The sequence below is a fragment of the Mustelus asterias genome, chromosome 2 (assembly GCF_964213995.1).
Source record: "Mustelus asterias chromosome 2, sMusAst1.hap1.1, whole genome shotgun sequence".
Classification (NCBI taxonomy): domain Eukaryota; kingdom Metazoa; phylum Chordata; class Chondrichthyes; order Carcharhiniformes; family Triakidae; genus Mustelus; species Mustelus asterias.
This window is the reverse complement of record NC_135802.1, coordinates 156415350-156436680: the sequence shown is the minus strand read 5'-3', so window position 1 is coordinate 156436680 and position 21331 is coordinate 156415350. Positions and strand designations below refer to the sequence as shown.

The 21331-nt window shown below is 47.8% G+C and overlaps 1 protein-coding gene across 1 annotated transcript in view; it reads right to left on the bottom strand.

Moving 5' to 3' along the window:
* acad11 (acyl-CoA dehydrogenase family, member 11) overlaps window positions 1-19088 on the bottom strand; it is a 122188-nt gene extending 103100 nt beyond the window's left edge. Inside the window, 9 exon segments of the mRNA XM_078199437.1 lie at window positions 4394-4407; window positions 5517-5634; window positions 7267-7388; window positions 8638-8785; window positions 10691-10855; window positions 13235-13396; window positions 14865-14990; window positions 16404-16503; window positions 18909-19088. Of these exon segments, the coding sequence (XP_078055563.1) occupies window positions 4394-4407; window positions 5517-5634; window positions 7267-7388; window positions 8638-8785; window positions 10691-10855; window positions 13235-13396; window positions 14865-14990; window positions 16404-16503; window positions 18909-19036 (1083 nt within the window). The 5' untranslated portion in view covers window positions 19037-19088.
* Window positions 19089-21331: the final 2243 nt, after the last annotated feature.

The window sequence follows — 21331 nt, the reverse complement described above, 5'->3', positions numbered from 1 at the left end:
AGGGAAGGAGAGAGAGGGAAGGAGAGAGAGGGAAGGAGAGAGAGGGAAGGAGAGAGAGGGAAGGAGAGAGAGGGAAGGAGAGAGAGGGAAGGAGAGAGAGGGAAGGAGAGAGAGGGAAGGAGAGAGAGGGAAGGAGAGAGAGGGAAGGAGAGAGAGGGAAGGAGAGAGAGGGAAGGAGAGAGAGGGAAGGAGAGAGAGGGAAGGAGAGAGAGGGAAGGAGAGAGAGGGAAGGAGAGAGAGGGAAGGAGAGAGAGGGAAGGAGAGAGAGGGAAGGAGAGAGAGGGAAGGAGAGAGAGGGAAGGAGAGAGAGGGAAGGAGAGAGAGGGAAGGAGAGAGAGGGAAGGAGAGAGAGAGGGAGGGAGGGAGAGAGGGAGAGAGGGGGAGGAGAGAGGGAGAGAGGGGGAGAGGGAGAGAGGGAGAGAGGGGGAGAGGGGGAGAGGGGGAGGGAGAGAGGGGGAGAGGGGGAGAGGGGGAGACAGAGAGAGAGAGGGGGGGAGAGGGAGAGATGGGAAGAGAGAGAGAGGGAGAGAGAAGGAGAGAGAGGGAGAGAGAAGGAGAGAGAGAGAGAGGGAAGGAGAGAGAGAGAGGGAAGGAGAGAGAGAGAAAAAGAAAGAGAGAGAGGGGGAGAGAAGGAGAGAGAGAGAGGGAAGGAGAGAGAGAGGGAAGGAGAGAGAGAGAGAGGGAAAGAGAGAGAGAGGGGGAGAGAGAGAGAGGGAGAGGGAGTGAGAGAGAGAGGAAGAGGGAAAGAGATAGGCAGAGGGAGAGAGATAGGGAGAGGGAGTGAGAGAGCGAGCGGGAGAGGAAGAGAGATAGGCAGAGGGAGAGAGGAATGGAGGGAGGGGGAGAGGAATGGAGGGAGGGAGAGAGGAATGGAGGGAGGGAGAGAGGAATGGAGGGAGGGGGGGATTAAGGGATGGATGACAATTGGTTTATCGAAAAATCATTATGGCAGCAGATGCCCTCTGTGATGACATCACAAATAAAATTCCATGACAATTATTCAAATAAAAAATAAAGCATAAAACATTTTTTTAAATTGCCCAGTTATGAACATTTCAGGATATAAATAACTACAACGCATTTCAGGATGCAGATCCTTAATCTACAGAACAGAAACAAAAGGTTTCTGCATTTGATTAAAGTCCATAGATTGTGTGTTCCTTAAATTCTCAATCGTTTACATGCTGTTGATGAGTTTTATATTAACATATTGGGTTACCTCACAGTCGATTCGTTCTGACTTATTAAACGATGTCTTTTCTCCTTAAATCCATGAAAATTCTACTTTTGATTAATTTAATCAACAGAAGATTCTTTAGATCTGCTAACTGCACACAAAACACGAGGGGTAAGATTCCCGGGTAACCACACTCTGCTTCAATTGGATTCTTAAAATCATTCCCATCACCGAGTCCTCCACTATCAATATCCTGGGGGTTACCATTGAGCAGAAACTGAACTGGACCCCAGCCAGATAAATACAGTGGCTACAAGAGCAGGTCAGAGGCTGGGAATCCTGCGGTCAGTAAATTCACCTCCTGACTCCCCAAAGCCTGTCCACCATCTACAAGGCACTAGTCAGGAGTGTGATGGAATATTCCCTACTGGCCTGGAAGAGTGCAGCTCCAATGACACTTGAGAAGCTCGACACCACCCAAGACAAAGCAGCCCACTTGGCTGACACTTCATCCACCAACTTAAACAGTCACTCCTTCAACCATCAACACAGACTGGCAGCAGTGTGTGCCATCTACAAGATACACCTCTGCAACTCACCAAGGCTCCTTAGACAGCACTTTTCAAACCCATGACCACTGCCAACTAGGACGAGGGCACTGTATGCTTGAGAACTTCACCGCTTGCAAGTTCCCCTCCAAGTCACTCGCCATCCTGACTTGGAAATATATCGCTGTTCCTACACAGTTGATGGAATCCTGGAACTCCCTCTCTAACAGCAGTGTGGGTGTATCTACACCCACTTGGACTGCAGCAATTCAAGAAGACAGCTCACCACCACCTTCTCGAGGGCAATTGGGGATGGGCAATAAATGCTGGCCGAGCCTGGCCGAGTCCAGTTCCGTTTCTGGTCAGTGGTACCAGACCACTCCCACCCCCAGACAATGTTTAATTTAAAGAAGAATGAACAGCTAGTTTGTTTTTGGTCTGAAACCATTTTTTTAAAAAACCCTCAAGGTGCGAGAGTCATACATATTAGCTCAACTTTCATGGGCAGCATGGTGGCACAGTGGTTAGCACTGCTGCCTCACAACGCCAGAGACCCGGGTTCGATTCCCGGCTTGGGTCACTGTCTGTTTGGAGTTTGCACATTCTCCCCGTGTCTGCGTGGGTTTCCTCCGGGTGCTCCGGTTTCCTCCCACGCTCCAAAGATGCGCGGGTTAGGTTGATTGGCCAGGGTAAATTGCCCCTAAGTGTCACAGGGATCAGCAGGGTAAATATATGGGGTTACGGGAATAGGGCCTGGGTGGGATTGTGGTCGGTGCAGGCTCGATGGGCCGAATGGCCTCCTTCTGCACTGTAGGAGCTCTACGAATCCCACAGGTTCCCTGAAGTATTGGGGAATGGAGGGAGATCGCAGTTATTAATGATCAGAGAGATACTGGGAGATAAAGTTCATTCTGCTGGTGACGGTGGGTTAAAAATTCAAACTGAGTCCAAAAGAGGGCCACAAAATAGGCCGGAGGAATTTCACATCCTGGGAACAAAGTCCTGGCTGCTCCGCTGTGCAATGGTTGGAAGAATGTAGATGTACGTTCAGAAAACCCCCACCCGTGTCGGATAGGGTCTCATTATGAGGATATACAGGTCAGGTGCAGCAATCGCACTGTTACGCTGCCACTCAGTATGACCCACTGCTGCAATCCCACAGGCAATCCACTTACCTTTGCATTTCTCTATTTAAACTTTATCTTAAACACAGATCGATCAGAAACACATAAAAGTTGCAGCATTTACAGACCTCTGCGTTACCCGCAATATAAGCAGCCAGCCGTGAGAATTAACGCAGGATCTAACTGGGCTAAGAAACTGTCAAATGGAAGGTAAATTCGGGTGAGAAACTGCAAAGCTGTGATACGAGCACACGAATTAGGAGTAGGCGTAGGTCACTTGGCCCCTCCAGACTGCTCACGGCTGATCTGACTGTAATCTCGACTCCACCTACCCCCAATAACCATTCACCCCCTTACTTATCAAGAGTCTATCCAGCTCTGACTTAAAAATATTCATAGATTCTGCTTCCACTGCCTTTGGAGGAAGAGAGTTCCAAAGACTCACCACCCCCGGAGAGAAAAAAAATCTCCTCGTTGCTGTCTTAAATGGGTGACCCCAGATTTTTAAACAGTGACCCCTAGTTCTACATTCTCCCACAAGAGGAAACATCCCTTCCATATCCACCCTGTCAAGACCCCCTAGGGTCTTAAAGGTTTCAATCAAGTCGCCTCGTACTCTTCTAAACTCTAGTGGATACAAACCTAACCTCTCCAACCGTTCCTAATAAGACAACCCGCCCATTCATAGAATCCCTACAGTGCAGAAAGATGAGCCATTTGGCCCATCGAACCTACACTGACCACAATCCCACCCAGGCCCTATTCCCGTAACACCACACATTTACCCTGCTATTCCCCCTGACACTAAGGGCAATTTAGCATGGCCAATCCACCTAACCCGCACATCTTTGGAGTTTGGGAGGAAACCGGAGCACCCGGAGGAAACCCACGCAGACATGGGGAGAATGTGCAAGCTCCACACAGACAGTGACCCGAGGCTGGGATTGAATCCAAGTCCCTGGCGTTATGAGGCAGCAGTGCTAACCACATTGCTGCCCCTGATTCCTGATATTAGTTAGTAATTACAAATTTCTTTAAATAAGGAAATCAACCTTCCTACTTTTATATTCAAATCCCTCGCAATAAACAATAACAATCTATCAGCTTTCCCAATTACTTGCTGTACCTGCATACTAGCCTTTTGTGACTCATGCACTAGGACACCCAGATCCCTCTGCAGCCTAGAATTCTGCAACCTCTCACCATTTAGATAGTATGCTTCATTTGAATTCTTCCTGCCAAAATGAATCATTTTAAATTTGCCCAGGTTATACTCTATTTAAAGGCAAATTACTGCGGATGTTGGAATCTGAAACAAAAACAGAAAATGCTGGAAATTCTCAGCAGGTCTGACAGCATCTGTGGAGAGAGAATAGAGCCAACATTTCGAGTCTGGATGATCTTAAGTCAGACGAAGAGTCATCCCGTCTCGAAACATTGGCTCTATTCTCTTTCAATGTGGAGATGCCGACTATTTCTGCTACCAAATAAACCTGTTGGACTTTAACCTGGTGTTGTGAAACTTCTTTCTATTCTCTCTCCACAGATGCTGTCAGACCTGCTGAGATTTTCCAGCATTTTCTGTTTTTTGTTAAATTCTATCTTCCAGATCTTTGTCCCACTCTATCTATCTGTGTCCCTTTGTAGCCTCTGTGTCCTCTTTACTACTTACTTTCCTATCTATCTTTGTGTCATCAGCAAGTTTAAAGTTTAAAGTTTATTTATTAGCATCACAAGTAGGCTTACATTAACACTGCAATGAAGTTAGTGAAAATCCCCTAGTCGCCGCACTCCGGCGCCTGTTCGGGTACACTGAGGGAGGATTTAGCACGGACAATGCACCTAACCAGCACGTCTTTCAGACTGTGGGAGGAAACCGGATCCGGCACCCAGAGGAAACCCATGCAGACACGGGGAGAATGTGCACAGACAGTGACCCAAGCCGGGAATCGAACCCCCGGGTTTAGCAACCACGCATTCGGTCCCTTCATCCAAGTCGTCCTTATAAACTTTCAAAGGGCGGCACGGTAGCACAGTGGTTAGCACTGCTGCTTCACAGCTCCAGGGTCCCGGGTTCGATTCCCGGCTCGGGTCACTGTCTGTGTGGAGTTTGCACATTCTCCTCGCGTCTGCGTGGGTTTCCTCCGGGTGCTCCGGTTTCCTCCCACAGTCCAAAGATGTGCGGGTTAGGTTGATTGGCCAGGTTAAAAATTGCCCCTTAGAGTCCTGAGATGCATAGGTTAGAGGGATTAGCGGGTAAAATATGTGGGGGTAGGGCCTGGGTGGGATTGTGGTCGGTGCAGACTCGATGGGCCGAATGGCCTCCTTCTGCACTGTAGGGTTTCTATGATTCTTCTATGATTCTAAAAGTTGAGGCTGCAGCGCTGATCCCTGTGGCACTCCGAAAAGGGATCATTGATGCCGACTCTGTTAGCTAACCAACCTTAAATCCATGCCAATGCGTAACCATATAATACGTCAGTATACACTGGGCCTTGGTGTGAATTCAACTCAGGGTGGGCTCATGGAAGTTTCCAAATACAGAGCAAAACCTGATGGTTTGAAAAATAAAATAACGGTACAAAAAGGAAATGTAGAGTTGAAAACCGACACACAGTTTGACAATGCAGAGGCGTGTCTGGCTGCTGTGAGAGACTGTTCTCTAACTGCGCTCTTACCCATCTGAAACGCGCAGTCCAGTTTGTGCCAGGGGCCTGATGCTTTCCCCGCACATATGCGCATTCTCAGCACTGGCATTGCCGAGCATCCATCGAGTGTATACGCCCTGGAGAAACAGAGGTGGGTTAGACTGATTGGCCATGCTCAACTGCCACTTAGTGTCAAGAGGGTTAGCAGGGTAAATACGTGGGGTGACGGGGATAGGGCCTGGGGTGGGATTGTTGTCAGTGCAGACTCAATGGGCTGAATGGCCTTCCTTCTGCACTGTGGGGATTCTATGGTTCTACAATTGCATCAACAGTTTCCTGTTAACGCTGAAATAATATTCTGTCTGTGTGGAGTTTGCACATTCTCCCCGTGTCTGCGTGGGTTTCCTCCGGGTGCTCCGGTTTCCTCCCACACTCCAAAAGATGTGTGGGTTAAGTTGATTGGCCAGGTTAAAATAGTGTCCCAGGATGTGTAGGTTAGAGGGGTTAGCTAGGGTAAATGTGCTGGGATATGGCCCGGGATGAAATTGGTTTCGGTGCAGACTCGACGGGCCGAATGGCCTCCTTCTGCACTGTAGGGATTCTATGATTCTTGATCAACATCCCACTGCAAACACAGAATTAATCACACATTGTGTTGGCATAGTGGTTCTCAGAATGTGCTCCAAGGATCACTGATATCTCGGGACACTAAGAGATAACACCCTCAGCACTCACTGTTAATTAATGGTATAGACTGAGCTTACTGAAATTCACCCATTGGCAGTTCATGCTGCCATTTCTGGGCCATTGTCCTCACCCTTTCCCCTGTGTTCTTCATCCTTCCCTCATGCTTCTGCATCTCTTTATCGCTGTATCTGAGACAGCCTTAGTTAAGTTGGTAGCACACTCTGAATCACAAGGTTCTGGGTTTAAGGCCCACTCCTTGGGTGTTTGAGCTCAAAAATCAAGGCTGGCAGCTCCAGTACAGTACCGAGGGAGTGCTGCACTGTTTGGAGGTGCTGTTTTTTGGATGCGAGGTTGAACTGAGGCCCCCCCCCCCCCTCAAGCAGATGTTAATGGCACCATTTTGAAAGAGAGCACTGGAGTTATCGTGGGCGACCTCATCAATGTTCATCCCTCAATCAGCATTACACAAAAGAGTTTGCACGTTCTCCCTGTGTCGGCATGGGTTTTCTCTTGGTGTGTCTAAAGATGTGCAGATGAGATGGATTGGCCATGTTAAATTGTCCCTCAGTGTCCAAAGATGTGTAGGTTAGTGGGATTGGCCATGGTAAATGTGTGGGGTTACAGAGAAAGTACAAGTTTTAACAACACCAGGTTAAGGTCCAACAGGTTTATTTGTTAGCAAATGCCATTACCTTTCGGAGTGCTGCAGATTTCCACTCCATCTGACGAAGGAGCAGCGCTCCGAAAGCTAATGGCATTTGCTACCAAATAAACCTGTTGGACTTTAACCTGGTGTTGTTAAAACTCTTACTGTATTTACCCCAGTCCAACGCCGGCATCTCCACATCGTTACAGAGAAAGGGCAGGGGGGGGAAAGAGAGCCTGGGTGAGATGCTGGGTCGGAGAGTCGGTGCAGATTCAATGGGCCAAATGGCCTCCTTCTGCACTGTTGGGATTCTATGATTAGTGGCAAGGGGCAAGTCTTTGTGAGTGAAAAGCGTGGCTTCTAAGTGGGTAACATTCCCAATCATTTCAGTGTCTCGACGATGTCTCATCAGCATGTTACAGAACAGAAGATTTACCTGCAGTATGGAAGCAATCTTAAAAAAGGAGAGAGCCAGGTAGAAGTTCCAGTTGGACAGAGGAACAGAAAGACCTCGGCAGCGCCAGTATACAGCGATCAGCTCCTCACACCATGGAATTCCTGGAAAATAAAGATAGCAAACGTTCCTCCATTGACACCCACTCAAACGCCTTGTTAAGGACCGGATTATACTTCCATCCATAATCGTTTGATCTCCATTCTTTCCCTTTATTTTCTTTATTTTCTAGTTCTTTCTGTTGGGCGGGTTTAGAGCAGGAGGATCCAATCTTGAAATTAGATATAGATAGATTTGGTTGCTAGATTCCTCATAGAATCCCGACAGTGCAGAAGGAGGCCATTCGGCCCATCAAGGATGCACCAACAACCAGGACCTATCCCTGTAGCTCCACATACTTACCCCACTAATCCCCCTAACCTATGCATCCTGGGACACTAAGACGCAATTTAGCATGGCCAATGCATCTAACTGTACAGGCAAATGGAATCTTGGCATTTATTGCTAAAGGAATGGAATATAAAAGGAGTGCAGTATTGCTGCTACTGTACAAAGCATTAGTGAGACCTCACTTAGAATATTGCACACAGTTTTGGTCCCCTTACTTGAGAAGGGATGCATTTGCATTGGAGGCGGTTCAGAGGAGGTTCACTAGGTTGATTCCAGCGATGAGAGGTTTGTTTTACAAAGAGAGATTGGGCAGTTTAGGCCTCTACTCCCCGGAGTTTAGAAGAATGAGAGGAGATCTAATTAGAAGATGATCAAGAGGATTGTCAAAGTAGACATGGAGAGGATGTTTCCTCTTCTGGGACAATCTAGAACAAGAGGTCCTCGTTTTAGGAAAAGGGATGGCAGATTTAAAACAGAGCTGAGGAGGAACGACTTCTCTCAAAGGGTGGTGACTCTGTAGAATTCACTACCCCAGAACATAGTGGATACCAGAACATTGAGTAAATTTAAGGACGAGGTGTTTTTTAGGTTTAAGTTTATTTATTGGTCACAAGTCAGCTTACATTAACACTGCAATGAAGTTAGTGAAAATCCCCTAGACTCCGGCGCCTGTTCGGGTACACTCAGGGAGAATTTTATCAAGGCCAAAGCACCTAACCAGCACATTTTTTGGACTGTAGGAGGAAACTGGAGCACATGTGCACGCACACACGGAGGATTAAACCAGGAGGAGATGGATTGTCTCCCCTCGTTCTCCTGATGGTCAACGCTTCCTGCAAATCCCTAAAACCCGGTTGGGGGGGGGGGCAGAAATAGTCCATTTACATGGCCTTTGTAACTAAATATAACTAAACCAATCAGTGTTATGAAGATATAACGCTCACTACATCTATAATAACTTACCCTCCACATCCTGAAAAGCAATATCACAGTTCTGTCCTGGAAAAGGGGTTCCTCTGGGCCAATAGAAAGGCATACAGGCATAGGCCAGGTCCGCAATAGGATTTCCAATGGTGGAGAGCTCCCAGTCTAACACAGCAAGCACTCGAGCCTAGAGTTTAAACACACAACTTGTTGTGATTAAGCAAGTCAACTAAACGCACACAGTGTGTGTATATGTATGCGCGCATTATGTAGGTAAACTTCACAACCAAATTGAACACATTCTGCGATGGTCTCCCCCTCTCTTTGGGAATGTGGAAGATCTTTAATAAAAAGATAAGGAAAAGGAAGAACGGACCATTCAGCCCTTCAGGCCTACTCCATCATTCAACAAGATCAAGGCTAATCTTCTACCTCAACTCCAATTTGCCACACTATCCCCACATCCCTTCATTCCCTCAGTACCCAATAACCTATCAACCTCTCTCTTGATCTCAATGTCTGAGAACCCACTGCTCTCTGTGGTAGAGAATTCCAAAGATTCCCTACCCTCTGAGTGAAGAAATTTCTCCTCATCTCAATCCTAAATGGCCGATCCCATTATCCTGTTGACCGTTGACCTCGTGCTCTAGAACTCTCCAATCAACATCTACCTCGTTAAAACCCTTAAGAGTGTTATATTTAAGAATTAGATCACCTCTCACTCTGCTAAACTCAAGGCAATATCAGCCACATCTACTTAATCGCTACTCCTAGGACAATCCCCTCAGTAATCAGTCCACTAAATCTTTGTCACACTCACTCTCGAACAAGTATGAGGGTGTTATGGTGGCACAGTGGTTAGCGCTGCTGCCTCACAGCGCCAGGACACGGGTTCAATTCTGGTCTTAGGTCCCTATCTGTGTAGAGCCCGCACATTCTCCCCATGTCTGCGTGGGTTTCCGCCGGATGCTCCGGTTTCCTCCCACAGTCCAAGGATGTGCAGGTTAGGTGGATTGGCCATGCTAAATTACCCTTAGTGTCTCAAGAAGTGTAGGTTAGGGGGATTAGTGAGGTAAATGCATGGAGTTACAGGAAGAGGGCGTGGGGGGGGTTGTGGTGTGTGTGGGGGGGGTGGTGCGGCAGGGGTGGTGGGCCTGGGTAAGATGCCCTGTCAGAGAGTCAGTGCAGACTTAACATAGAAGATAGGAGCAGGAGGAGGCCATTTGGCCCTTCGAGCCTGCTCCGCCATTCATTACGATCATGGTTGATCATCCAACTCAATAGCCTAATCATGTTTTCTCCCCATAACCTTTGCTCCCTTTCGCCCCAAGTGCTATATCCAGCCACCTCTTGAATACATTCAATATTTTGGCACCAACTACTTCCTGTGGTAATGAATTCCACAGGCTCACCACTCTTTGGGTGAAGAAATGTCTCCTCATCTCCGTCCTAAATGGTCTACCCCGAATCTTCAGATTGTGACCCCTGGTTCTGGGCCGAATGGTCTTCTTCTAGTGATTCTATGATTCCCTGGGTAAGGAGACTAAAACTGCGCACAATGCTCCAGATGTGGTCTCACAATGCTCCAGATGTGCCTCAACAATCACCAATAGGTGGCGACTATGCTCGGAATAAAGTTTATTTATTAGTCACAAGTAAGGCTTACATTAACAGTACAATGAAGTTACTGTGAAATTCCCCTAGTCGCCACACACCGGCGTCTGTTTGGGTCAATGTACCCTAACCAGCACGTCTTTCAGACGGTGGGAGGAAACCGGAGCACCCGGAGGAAACCCACGCAGACACGAGGAGAATGTGCAAACTCTACACAGACAGTGACCCAAGCTGGGAATCGAACCCAGGTCCCTGGCGCCGTGAGGCAGCGGTGCTAACCACTGTGCCACCGTGCTGCCCATGAATTACAGATAGGATGAAGACCATGAGGTACTCCAAGTGAGACACGATGGCTATAGTGAGCCATTCAAATCTCCATTTACCTCGGTGGGACTGGAAGATCCCACCGGATGGAGGTTCCGGCAAATTCCAGCCTCCGTTGGGCCACTCTGAACGTAGGAGCAGAACGTGGCGTTACCTCAGTGGGGTGAAATATTAGGTTTTCAATCCGGAAGTCACCGTGGACTATTGTTGCTTCCTGTTCGTTATCTGGCAAGTTGCTGACCAACCACTCCGATAGCTCGTTCATGGCGGGGATGTCAGCAGAGGCCGCTGCCTTGTATTGTGCTGTCCACGTCAAAACCTGAGCCCGGGAAGAGAAGATGCTGTTAGTTTCCTGGGCTCCACTGTACTCAAACAACCACAGTAAGAGTTTTAACAACACCAGGTTAAAGTCCAACAGGTTTATTTGGTAGCAAATACCATTAACTTTCGGAGTGCTGCTCCTTCGTCAGATGGAGTGGAAATCTCCACTCCATCCGGATTTCCACTCCATCTGACGAAGGAGCAGCGCTCCGAAAGCTAATGGTATTTGCTACCAAAATAAACCTGTTGGACTTTAACCTGGTGTTGTGAGACTTCTTACTGTGTTCACCCCAGTCCAACGCCGGCATCTCCACATCATGACTGCCACTCAAACAACCAATCAGTGCAGCATTCCCAAAAGCAAAGCACAGGGTTACAGAGTGTTTCCCAAACTGTTCTCCAATCTGACCCCATTTTAAGGCTTCAAAATGAACATGGCCCCAGACATCAGCACAAAACAAAGCAGCAATAAAGAAACATTCAGTATATAATTATTAACAATGGCAGAGAGTATGGACCAACATAGAAAATACATCAGATAAAATAGGTGCAGTCACATAACAGCACTGAAAGTGTAACTGGTGCCCTCAGTTAGTATCCCTCAAACTCCTGCACGTAGAATATATATTTTTATTCATTGAAGGGATGTGGGTGTCGCTGGCAAAGCCAGCATTTATTACCCATCCCGAACTGCCCTTGAGAAGGTGGTGGTGAGCTGCCTTCTTTAACCGTGGCAATCCATGTGGTGTAGGTACACCCACAGTGCTGTTAGGGAGGGAGTTCCAGGGCCTTGATCCAGCAACAGCGAAGGAACGGCGATATATTTCCAAGTCAGGATGGGGAGTGGCTTAGAGGGGAACTTGCAGGTGGTGGTGTTCCCACGTATCTGCTGCCCTTGTACTTCTAGATGGAAGTGGTTGTGGGTTTAGATGGTGCTGTCTCAGGAGTCTTGGGGAGTTGCTGCAGTGCATCTTGTTGGCTGCCACTGTGTGTCGGTGGCGGAGGAAGAAAATGTTTGTGGATCGGGTGCCAATCAAGCAGGGCTGCTTTGACCAGGATGATGTTGAACTGGAGTGTTGGAGCTGCACTCATCCAGGCAAGTGGGGACTATTCCATCACACTCCTGACTTGTGCCTTGTGGACAGATTTGGGGAGTCAGGAGGTGAGTTACTCACCGCAGAATTTCCAGTTTCTGACCGGTATTTATGTGGCTGGCCCAGTTGAGTTTCTGGTCAATGGTAACTCCAATGATGTTGAAATATGTTGAAGATGATCCCAGGATTTGTTTCTGCCTTGTGTTCAGTTAGCTGATCTTAGTTGGGGTGAGGGCGAGAGGGGAAGCTGTTAGGGGTGGGAGGAGGGAATGGGGGGGTTGGCCTGGCCTGGCCTGGGGGGGGCAGAGGGGGTGGTGATAGGGTCCACATTCAGTCCCACTGAGGCTAGGCAGCAGGAGGTTTGTCAGGAATTCAACACACAGCAACATCTGTTGAAAAGTGTTGGTGTGTAAGAACATGAATGAGGACAGGATTGATTTGATGCTCCAGCCCCACTGACAAGCTACTGTTTGACATCAATTATTAAGAATATCTGCTTCAGTTCAGAGGTTCCACCACTGAACCATCATAGAATCCCGACAGTGCAGAAAAAGGCCATTCGGCCCATCAAGTCTGCACCGACTCTCTGGCAAAGCATCTAACCCAGGCCCTATCCCTGTAACCCTGCATACTTACCCTACTAATCCCCCTGTCACCTACTCATCCTTTAAGTTTATTTATTAGTGTCACGATTAGGTTTACATTAACACTGCAGTGAAGTTACTGTGAAAATCCCCTAGTCGCCACACTCCGGTGCCTGTTCGGGTACACTAAGGGAGAATTTAGCACGGCCAATGCACCTAACCAACACGTCTTTCAGACTGTGGGAGGAAACTGGAGCACCCGGAGGAAACACGCGCAGACACGGGGGAGAACATGCAGACTCCACACAGACAGTGACCCAAGCCGGGAATTGAACCCGGGTCCCTGGTGCCGTGAGGCAGCAGTGCTAACCACTGTGTCGCCGTGTGGATGAAACCGGAGCACCCGGAGGAAACCCACGCAGACACCGCAGGAAAGAATCACCAAAGAAAACAGGAAAGGAAAAAACTGATGGGCAGCAGCTGGTCGATGGAGTTTTCATTCCACATTCACACTGTTTCCATGTGGCATGATATCTGTTGCGTGTTATACACAGTGTTAAAGCCAGCTTTGCTTTTTTATTAATGAAGGTCCAGGTGTGTATTATATTTTGGGGGTATCTTATATTTTGAAAATTACGGTAGCTCGTTAGAAATGCGGAAGTTTTCAAGACAAAAGATATTTTCAATTGGAAGACGCACCTGCCTCTTGGAGTAACCGTGTTCCTTGCCATAATCCTGCAGCCCCAGGGCCTTCCAGTCAATAGAGTGAAGTCGAGCAAATGTTATTATCATGGCAAAGTACAAGGCTGCGCGTTCTGCCTGGCTCACACCTGGAAGGGTCAAATCCCGAAATATCCGCCCCTGGATCATAAACACACAACAATAAACAAAAACAAGGGAAATCAAAAGATTCGGCTTAGTTTCTTACACAGAGGGTGGTGGGTGCCTGGAACTCGCTGCCAGGGGAGGTAGTGGAAGCAGATACAATAGTGAGTTTAAAGGGGCATCTGGACAGATACACGAATAGGATGGGAATAGAGGGATATGATCCCCGGAAGAGTAGGGGATTTTAGTTCAGACGGGCAGCATGGTCGGTGCAGGCTTGGAGGGCCGAAGGGCCTGTTCCTGTGCTGTAATTTTCTTTGTTCTTTGTTAACACTGCAATGAAGTTACTGTGAAAATCCCCAAGTCGCCACACTCCGGCGCCTGTTTGGGTACACTGAGGGAGAATTTAGTACGGCCAACGTGCCTAACCAGCACGTCTTTCGGCCTGTGGGAGGAAACCGGACCACCCGGAGGAAACCCACACAGACAAGGGGGAGAATGTGCAAACTACACAGACAGTGACCCAAGCCGGGAATTGAACCCGGGTCCCTGGCGCTGTGAGGCAGCAGTGCTAACCACTGTGCCGCCATGCCACCCGAATGGAAGTACCTGAGACAGTGTGAGCATTTTAATGCAGGAGGCAGGATTCTTCCCCCCACCTCCCATCTCCCATTCCTTTAATTTCGCCCTTTGGGGCACCCAAAATGGATGCACACCCTAAAAAGACCTGGGATGACGGGAGTTTTTTCTGATGCTTTGTCCAATCCCACGACAACCTTCAAAGTCTCAAAGTAGACATCCTTCATCCCTGATCGCTGGCAACTCTACAATCCCAGCACAGGGCCCTTGCCGGTGATTAATCTAGCCCAGGAATGTACCCAGGTTATGCCAGCCAGGGTGTCACAGAGTGACAGAATAGTACAGGACAGAGGTAGGCCATGCGGCCCATCCATCCTGCACAGTCTCTTTCAAAGGGCAATCCCATGAGTCACACTCTCCTGAGTCACACAAAACGTCATCAACATCAGCGGAACTGGAACTGGGGTGGCATGGTGGCACAGCGGTTAGCTGCTGTCTCACAGCGCCAGGGGCCCGGGTTCCATCCCGGCCTCGGGTCACTGTCTGTGTGGAGTCTGCGCATTCTCCCCATGTCTGCGTGGGTTTCCTCCGGGTGCTCCGGTTTCCTCCCACTGTCCAAAAATGTGCGGGTTAGGTTGATTGGCCAGTTCAACCCCAGTGTCAGGGGACTAATAGGGTAAGTGCATGGGGTTATGGGGATTGGGTCTGGGTGGGATTGAGGTCGGCGCAGACTCGATGGGCCGAATGGCCTCCTTCTGCATTGTAGGATTCTACGATCCAGTTAGCAGCCAATGATGAGCCATCTCCACCGCCAGAAAACATGCTGCGGAGAGACTGGAAAATCCAACTTAAAGGTTATCTAAACCACTTGCTGCAGTGCAAAGGATTCCTCTGGACACATACAACGTGCGCCTGTCCTGCATACCTGCACATGCTCCATCACGTAGAAGTCAGTGCCAATAACGGAACAGTCATCGACAAACAGCAAGGGCTTGGGTACAGGAAATCCCACCTCATGTAACACCTTTTGCACTCGATATTCCCTAGCCACCTGAAAGGAAAGGACAGAGGTTTCAGACTTTCTCCCTTATTCACATCCGTGACTGATGGAACTTTTTTTTTGTATTTGTCCTTGGGGTACGGACACCAATAGATGATCCCATAAACAATGTTACTCCCTCCATTAACATCACAAAAGAAAAGAGATTATCGGGTTTTTGCCAGGTTGTTCTTCCTGGGAGCTTGCAGTGTGTGAATTGACTGTGGCGTTTCCTACATTTGGGGCAGCACGGTGGCACAGTGGTTACCAGCGTTGCCTCACAGCGCCAGGGACCCAGGTTTGCTTCCGGCCTCTGGCGACTGCTTGGAGTCTGCACGTTCTCCCTGTGTCTGCATGGGTTTCCTCCGGGTGCTCCGGTTTCCTCCCACACTCCAAAGATGTGCAAGTTAGGTGGATTGGCCATGATAAATTGCCCCTCAGTGTCCCAAGATGTGAAGGGTAGGTGGATTAGCCATTCAAAATGTGTGGGGGGCCCTCTCAGTGAGTTGGTGCAGATTCAATGGGCTGAATGGCCTCGTTCTGCACTGCAGGGATTCTATGATTACAACAATGGCTTCACCTCAAAAATATTTCATTGGCTGTCAAAAGCTGGGGGATGTCTGGTGGTGGTGAAAGGTGGCTATATAAATGCAAGCATTCCTTTTCAGGATAGCTCACCAAGTAAGGGGAAATGTGAAGTACTCTTGAAGTATCGTCACTGTTGAAACATAAGAAAAGCAACAGCCAACATACGCACAGCAAGCTCTCACACACAGCGATGTTTTAATGGGCAGATAGTTCTTTTATAAAGTGGTATTGACTGTTAAGTGTTGGACTGGGCTACCCTGCTTTTTGTTAAAGCCGTGCCCCGGTGCATCAGCCCAGTATTTCCACTCGAACTTTAAGCGGGACTTGAACCCAGAACGCTCTGACTCTGAAAGTGCTACCAATTGAGCAATGGCTCATGAGTAAGGAAACACTGATGCTGAATAACAGCGTGCCACTCCATGGCACTGGTGTACCAACATGTTATGCCTCCCTCTGCTTGCTTTCTTTGAGTGCCTTCACTTGTAGTTTTTAAATATTTAAAACCGCTAGTTCAGTAAACCTTTGTCAAGGTTGAGATGGTTGTATGCCCCCTATTATCAGTAGTTTTACCAACAATCAGTGGTGGTCCGACAGCAAGTCTTTCTTGTGCTAATTACTGAAATAACCCCTGAGAGGCCAGTGCCCCTTCACCAGATTCCCTTCATTTACAAACTCTATTCCACTCCTAAGAGTTCTTCAGGTACATGGTCAGAATCCGGAGTGCCAGTGGCCCTGACACTCCCATAATTATATACAGATGAGTGTCCCTAATTGGGCAGGCAATACTCCAAGAGGCCAGCCTGATGGGTCTTGCTGAAGTCACTACAGTTACTGTACCTGATGCGCCCCTTTCAGGAGTGTCCCAGGGGGTCTCTTTCGCAGTACGTACTCCTTGCTTCCTTTCTGCATATAGAATGTTGGGTTGGAGTGTCCCCATCTACAACAAAATATAAGAAAATCTTACAAACACATTACTATAGCAGGCTGGAGATGGGTTTTTTTTTAAACTACAAAAACTTTGGGACCGACATATTTTTTGCAACGATAATATTTTCCCCACATCTTCTACAAATAACTTCAACAAGGTGGAAGAACTTGGAGCGGAAAGACTGTTGTAGCGTAAGCAAATCTGTCTGAGTGTTCCATTGTACCATTTCAATAATGTGGAGATGCCGGCGTTGGACTGGGGTAAACACAGTAAGAAGTTTAACAACACCAGGTTAAAGTCCGTTGGACTTTAACCTGGTGTTGTTAAACTTCTTACCATTTCAATAAACCATTTATTTAAAGAAAGGTGTACATTTACATAAGTGATGTTTTCCAAAACACTTTACAGCCAATTATGTCCTTTCTGAAATGTAGGCTCTGTTGTAGGAAGCACCACAGCCAATTTGTGCACAGCAAGGTCCCATAAACAATATAAGGATCACTTGGAGCACTTGTGGCACAGTGGGGAGTGTCCTGCCTCTGAGCCAGAAGCTCTGGGCTCAAGTCCCACTTATGGACTTGATGGCCAAGGAACCTGTGTTCATAACGCAACCAAACAGGTTGAGTGTCAGCCTGTAAATTCTTCCAACATTCGCCAGGGGCAGGCAATAAGAGTGGGAGAGATTCCCAGTCAGCCATGGGATGGAATGAAAACTGGAGCCTCCACCATCATCCATAGCTCCAACTACAACATGCGCGTAGAAAGCGTATGTTGCCGCAGCAACTCTGACTCCTGGATGGTTGGCTGGACAGTTGCCGTGGATCAGATTGGTTCCCGCTGGGATGGATTCGGGACCTGTCTCCACAGTGGAGATGGTGATGTTGTGGCTGGGACCTGTCCCCACAGTGGAGATGGTGGCGCTGTGGCCGGGACCTGTCCCCACAGTGGAGATGGTGATGCTCTGGCTGGGTTCTGTCCCCACGATGGAGATGGTGGTTGTGTGGTTGGGACCTCTCCCCATGGTGGAGATGGTGATTGTGTGGTTGGGACCTGTCCCCACGGTGGAGATAGTGATGCTGTGGCTGGGACCTGTCCCCACGGTGGAGATGGTGGTGCTGTGGCTGGAACATGTCTTTGGGAAGAGGATTGAAGAGGAATATTACACATTGCGAAGGCAGAATGGCCTCATACACACACAATGGATTGTGTCAAACTTGCTAAAGGGAAGTTGAAAAGTTAATTAATACATCAAATCAATGTGGAGTAATAAAGGAAAGCGCTGAATTACACGGTCTAATAATACTCCTAGAAAATGTCTTGGGATGTTATACCACCTTAAAGGTGCTATATAACTGCAAGTTGTTGTTGTACTGTTAAATATCCCATCAATCCTCCACATTCTTGCCATTTAGATTTGTGAGTCAAAGCACAATTTGTGGATGATACTAAAATGACAGATGTAATATGTGTGGCACGGTGGCACAGTACCAGGAACCCGGGTTCAATTCCCGGCCTTGGGTCACTGTCTGTGCGGAGTCTGCACGTTCCCCGTGTCCGTGTCAATTTCCTCCGAGTGTTCCAGTTTCCCCCCACAGTCCGAAAGACATGCTGGTTAGATGCATTGGCCATGCTAAATTCTCCCTCAGTGTACCCGAGCAGGCGCCAGAGTGTGGCAACTCGGGGATTTTCACAGTAACTTAATGACCGAGAATAAACTCATTGGGAAATAACTCTAAAAGGGGTAAAGGAACTAGTACAGATACTCAAATCACTATAAGTAGGGATACTGGCTATTATATAATAAAGCCATAAATAAAAAACAAATTAAATAAATTAATGTTCATTTCTATAAGGAGACAATTGAAAAAATTGAGAATTTATGATGAGTTAATATTGAATTTTCTTTAGGTCACACTTGGGGTCATTTGGACAGTTCTGGGCTCCCTCTTATCCTAAAAGGACTTGCATGTGTCATGTGATCAGAAGTCATATGATCAAGCCTCCAAAGTATCTTCCCGGGAGATCATGTTTATTTTCAACAATAAGCTCAAAAGCGAAGCTTTGTTGGAAATATAAATCAGGGCAAATCTGAAGTCAGGAAATAACAATCACACTTAAGATTTTACTGAGAAAGTGAGCCTCCGACTTTTAAGATAATTAGCCTCTGTGGGGTGCAGGAGTTAGTGAATGTTAACACTTTCTGTCTTATCCCAAGTTGCATTTTGGTGCTTTGGGATTCGTCTGAGACAACTCGGGGGACATAGCTGGGGGAAAATCCCCAGGATTCACAGACCCTGGGACCTTTAGCACACAAACACTTCATCTGCAGACTTCATTGCAAATTAACATTCAGCTCCAAAGGAGCCGGCACTTTTGTTAATGACCCGGCATCTGAATATAGTGAGTGTTAATACCTGTACTGTCTGACGGTGAAGGGTTCCTGCGGGTCTTGTGGAAAGCCTGGAATCCGTGAGGAAAGAAGTCTCTCCACTGCCTCTTCATCAAAGGTGTGATTGTCCCGGACTGGAGTGGTGTCAGCCATGGTGTAGCGAGAGAGAGGACACACCCGTCTTCTCAAACAGCCCCACTAGAGGGAACCCGTAAGGCAGAGTGCAAAGAAAGCCTTCACATCGATAGACAGAGTTCAAAACTTGCAGACTGCACTGTTTCTGCCGAGGATATTGGAACTAGTTTGCTCCTAAAGGGGTCTGCATGAAAAAGTATGTTTTAACAATGCAAAGTAAGAAGTCTCACAACACCAGGTTAAAGTCATAGAATCCCTACAATGCAGAAGGAGGCCATTCAGCCCATCGAGTCTGCACCTACCACAATCCGCGCCCCCGGCGCTATTCCCACAACCCCATGCATTTACCCTAGCGAGTCCCCCTGACACTAAGGGGCAATTTAGCATGGCCAATCCACCTAACCCGCACATCGTTGGACTGTGGAAGGAACCAGCTTTCGGGGCGCTGCCCCTTCGTCAGGTGAGTGGGAGTTCTGTTCACAAACAGGGCATATAAAGACACAAACTAAATTGAGTTTGTGTCTTTATGTGCCCTGTTTGTGAACAGAAAAGACACAAACTCAATTTAGTTTGTGTCTTTATATGCCCTGTTTGTGAACAGAACTCCCACTCACTTGATGAAGAGGCAGCACTCCGAAAGCTTGTGGCTTGTGCTACCAAATAAACATGTTGGACTTTAACCTGGTGTTGTGAGACTTCTTACTGTGCTTACCCCAGTCCAACGCTGGCATCTCCACATCTGTGGGAGGAAACCAGAGCACCACGCAGACACAGGGAGAATGTGCAGACTCAGTACAGACAGTGACCTAAGTCAGGAATCGAACCCCAGTCCCTGGTGTGTTGTGAGGCAGCAGTGCTAACCACTGTGCCACTATCCACCCAAGTCCACCAGGTTTATTTGGAATCAAGAGCTTTCGGAGCACTGCTCCTTCATGAGGTGTGTGGACAAACTCTTTACTCAGCTGATGAAGGAGCAGAGCTCCGAAAGCTTGTGATTCCAAATAAACCTGTTGGACTTTAACCTGGTGTTGTGAGACTTTTACTGTGCCCACCCCAGTCCAACACCGGCATCTCCACATTGTAACAATGCACAGGCAATGTAAAAGACAAAAGTGGATCGAGGCTGTCAGAACGCATTTCTACAAATGCTGACCAGGATACTGTGTATTTCTGACATGTTCTGTTTCATTTTGATGGTCCGGGGTTTGTAGTCTTCTTCTTGTTCAGGGAATCTATTTACACATGATGCAATGTAACAACAATTTGCATTTATATAGTGTCCCAATCTGTACCATTACCTTAAATGTGCTACATAAGTTGGTAGTTGGCTAGTTGGTCCAGCCATATAAATACTGTGGCTACAAGATCTTGTCAAAGGCTGGGAATCCTGAGATAAGTAACTCACCTCCTGACTCCCCAAAGCCTATCCACCATTGACAAGGCACAAGTCAGGAGTGTGATGGAATCCTCTCCCCTTGCCTGGATGGGTGCAGCTCCAACAACACTCAAGAAACTTGACACCATCCAGGACAAAGCAACCCACTTGATTAGCACCCCTTCCACAAACATTCAGTCCCTCCATCACCAAAGATTGGTGGCAACCATATGTACTATCTCCAAGATGGATTGCAGGAACTCACCGACGTTCCTTAGGCATCACGCTCTAAACCCAAGACCACTATCTTATACAAGGACAAGGGCAGCAGACACAGGAATACCATCACCTGGAGGTTCCCCTCCAAGTCGCTCACCATCCTGACTTGGAAATATATCGCCGTTCCTTCACTATCGCTGGGTCAAAAACTTGGAACTCCCTCCCTAACAGCACTGTGGGTGCACCTACACCTCAAGGAGTGCAGCGTTTCAAGAAGGCAGCTCATCATCACCTTCTTCAGAGCAAGTAGGGGTGGATAATAAATGCTGGCCTAGCCAGCAATGGCCAGATCCTATAAATTAATTAAAAATAAAACATCTCAAGTTGCTTCACAGGGACTTTACAAAGCAGCATCTGACACTGAGGCACGTGAGGAGTTATTAGGATAGATGTTCAAAAGCTGGGTGAGAGAGGTAGGTTGTTAAGGAGTGTCTTAAAGGAGGAAAGCAAGGTGGAGAAGAGTAGGGAGAGAATTCCAGAGCTTGGGACTTTGACAGCTGAAACTTGACATCTGATGGTGCTGTTATCAAAATCAAGACAGAAGAATTAGAGGAGCACAGAGGCTTGTGGAATTTGCAGGGGATTATAGAGAGGAGGGAATGGGCCAAATGGCCTCCTGTGCTGTAACAATTCTGTGATTCTGAAGTTGCTGAGATGAA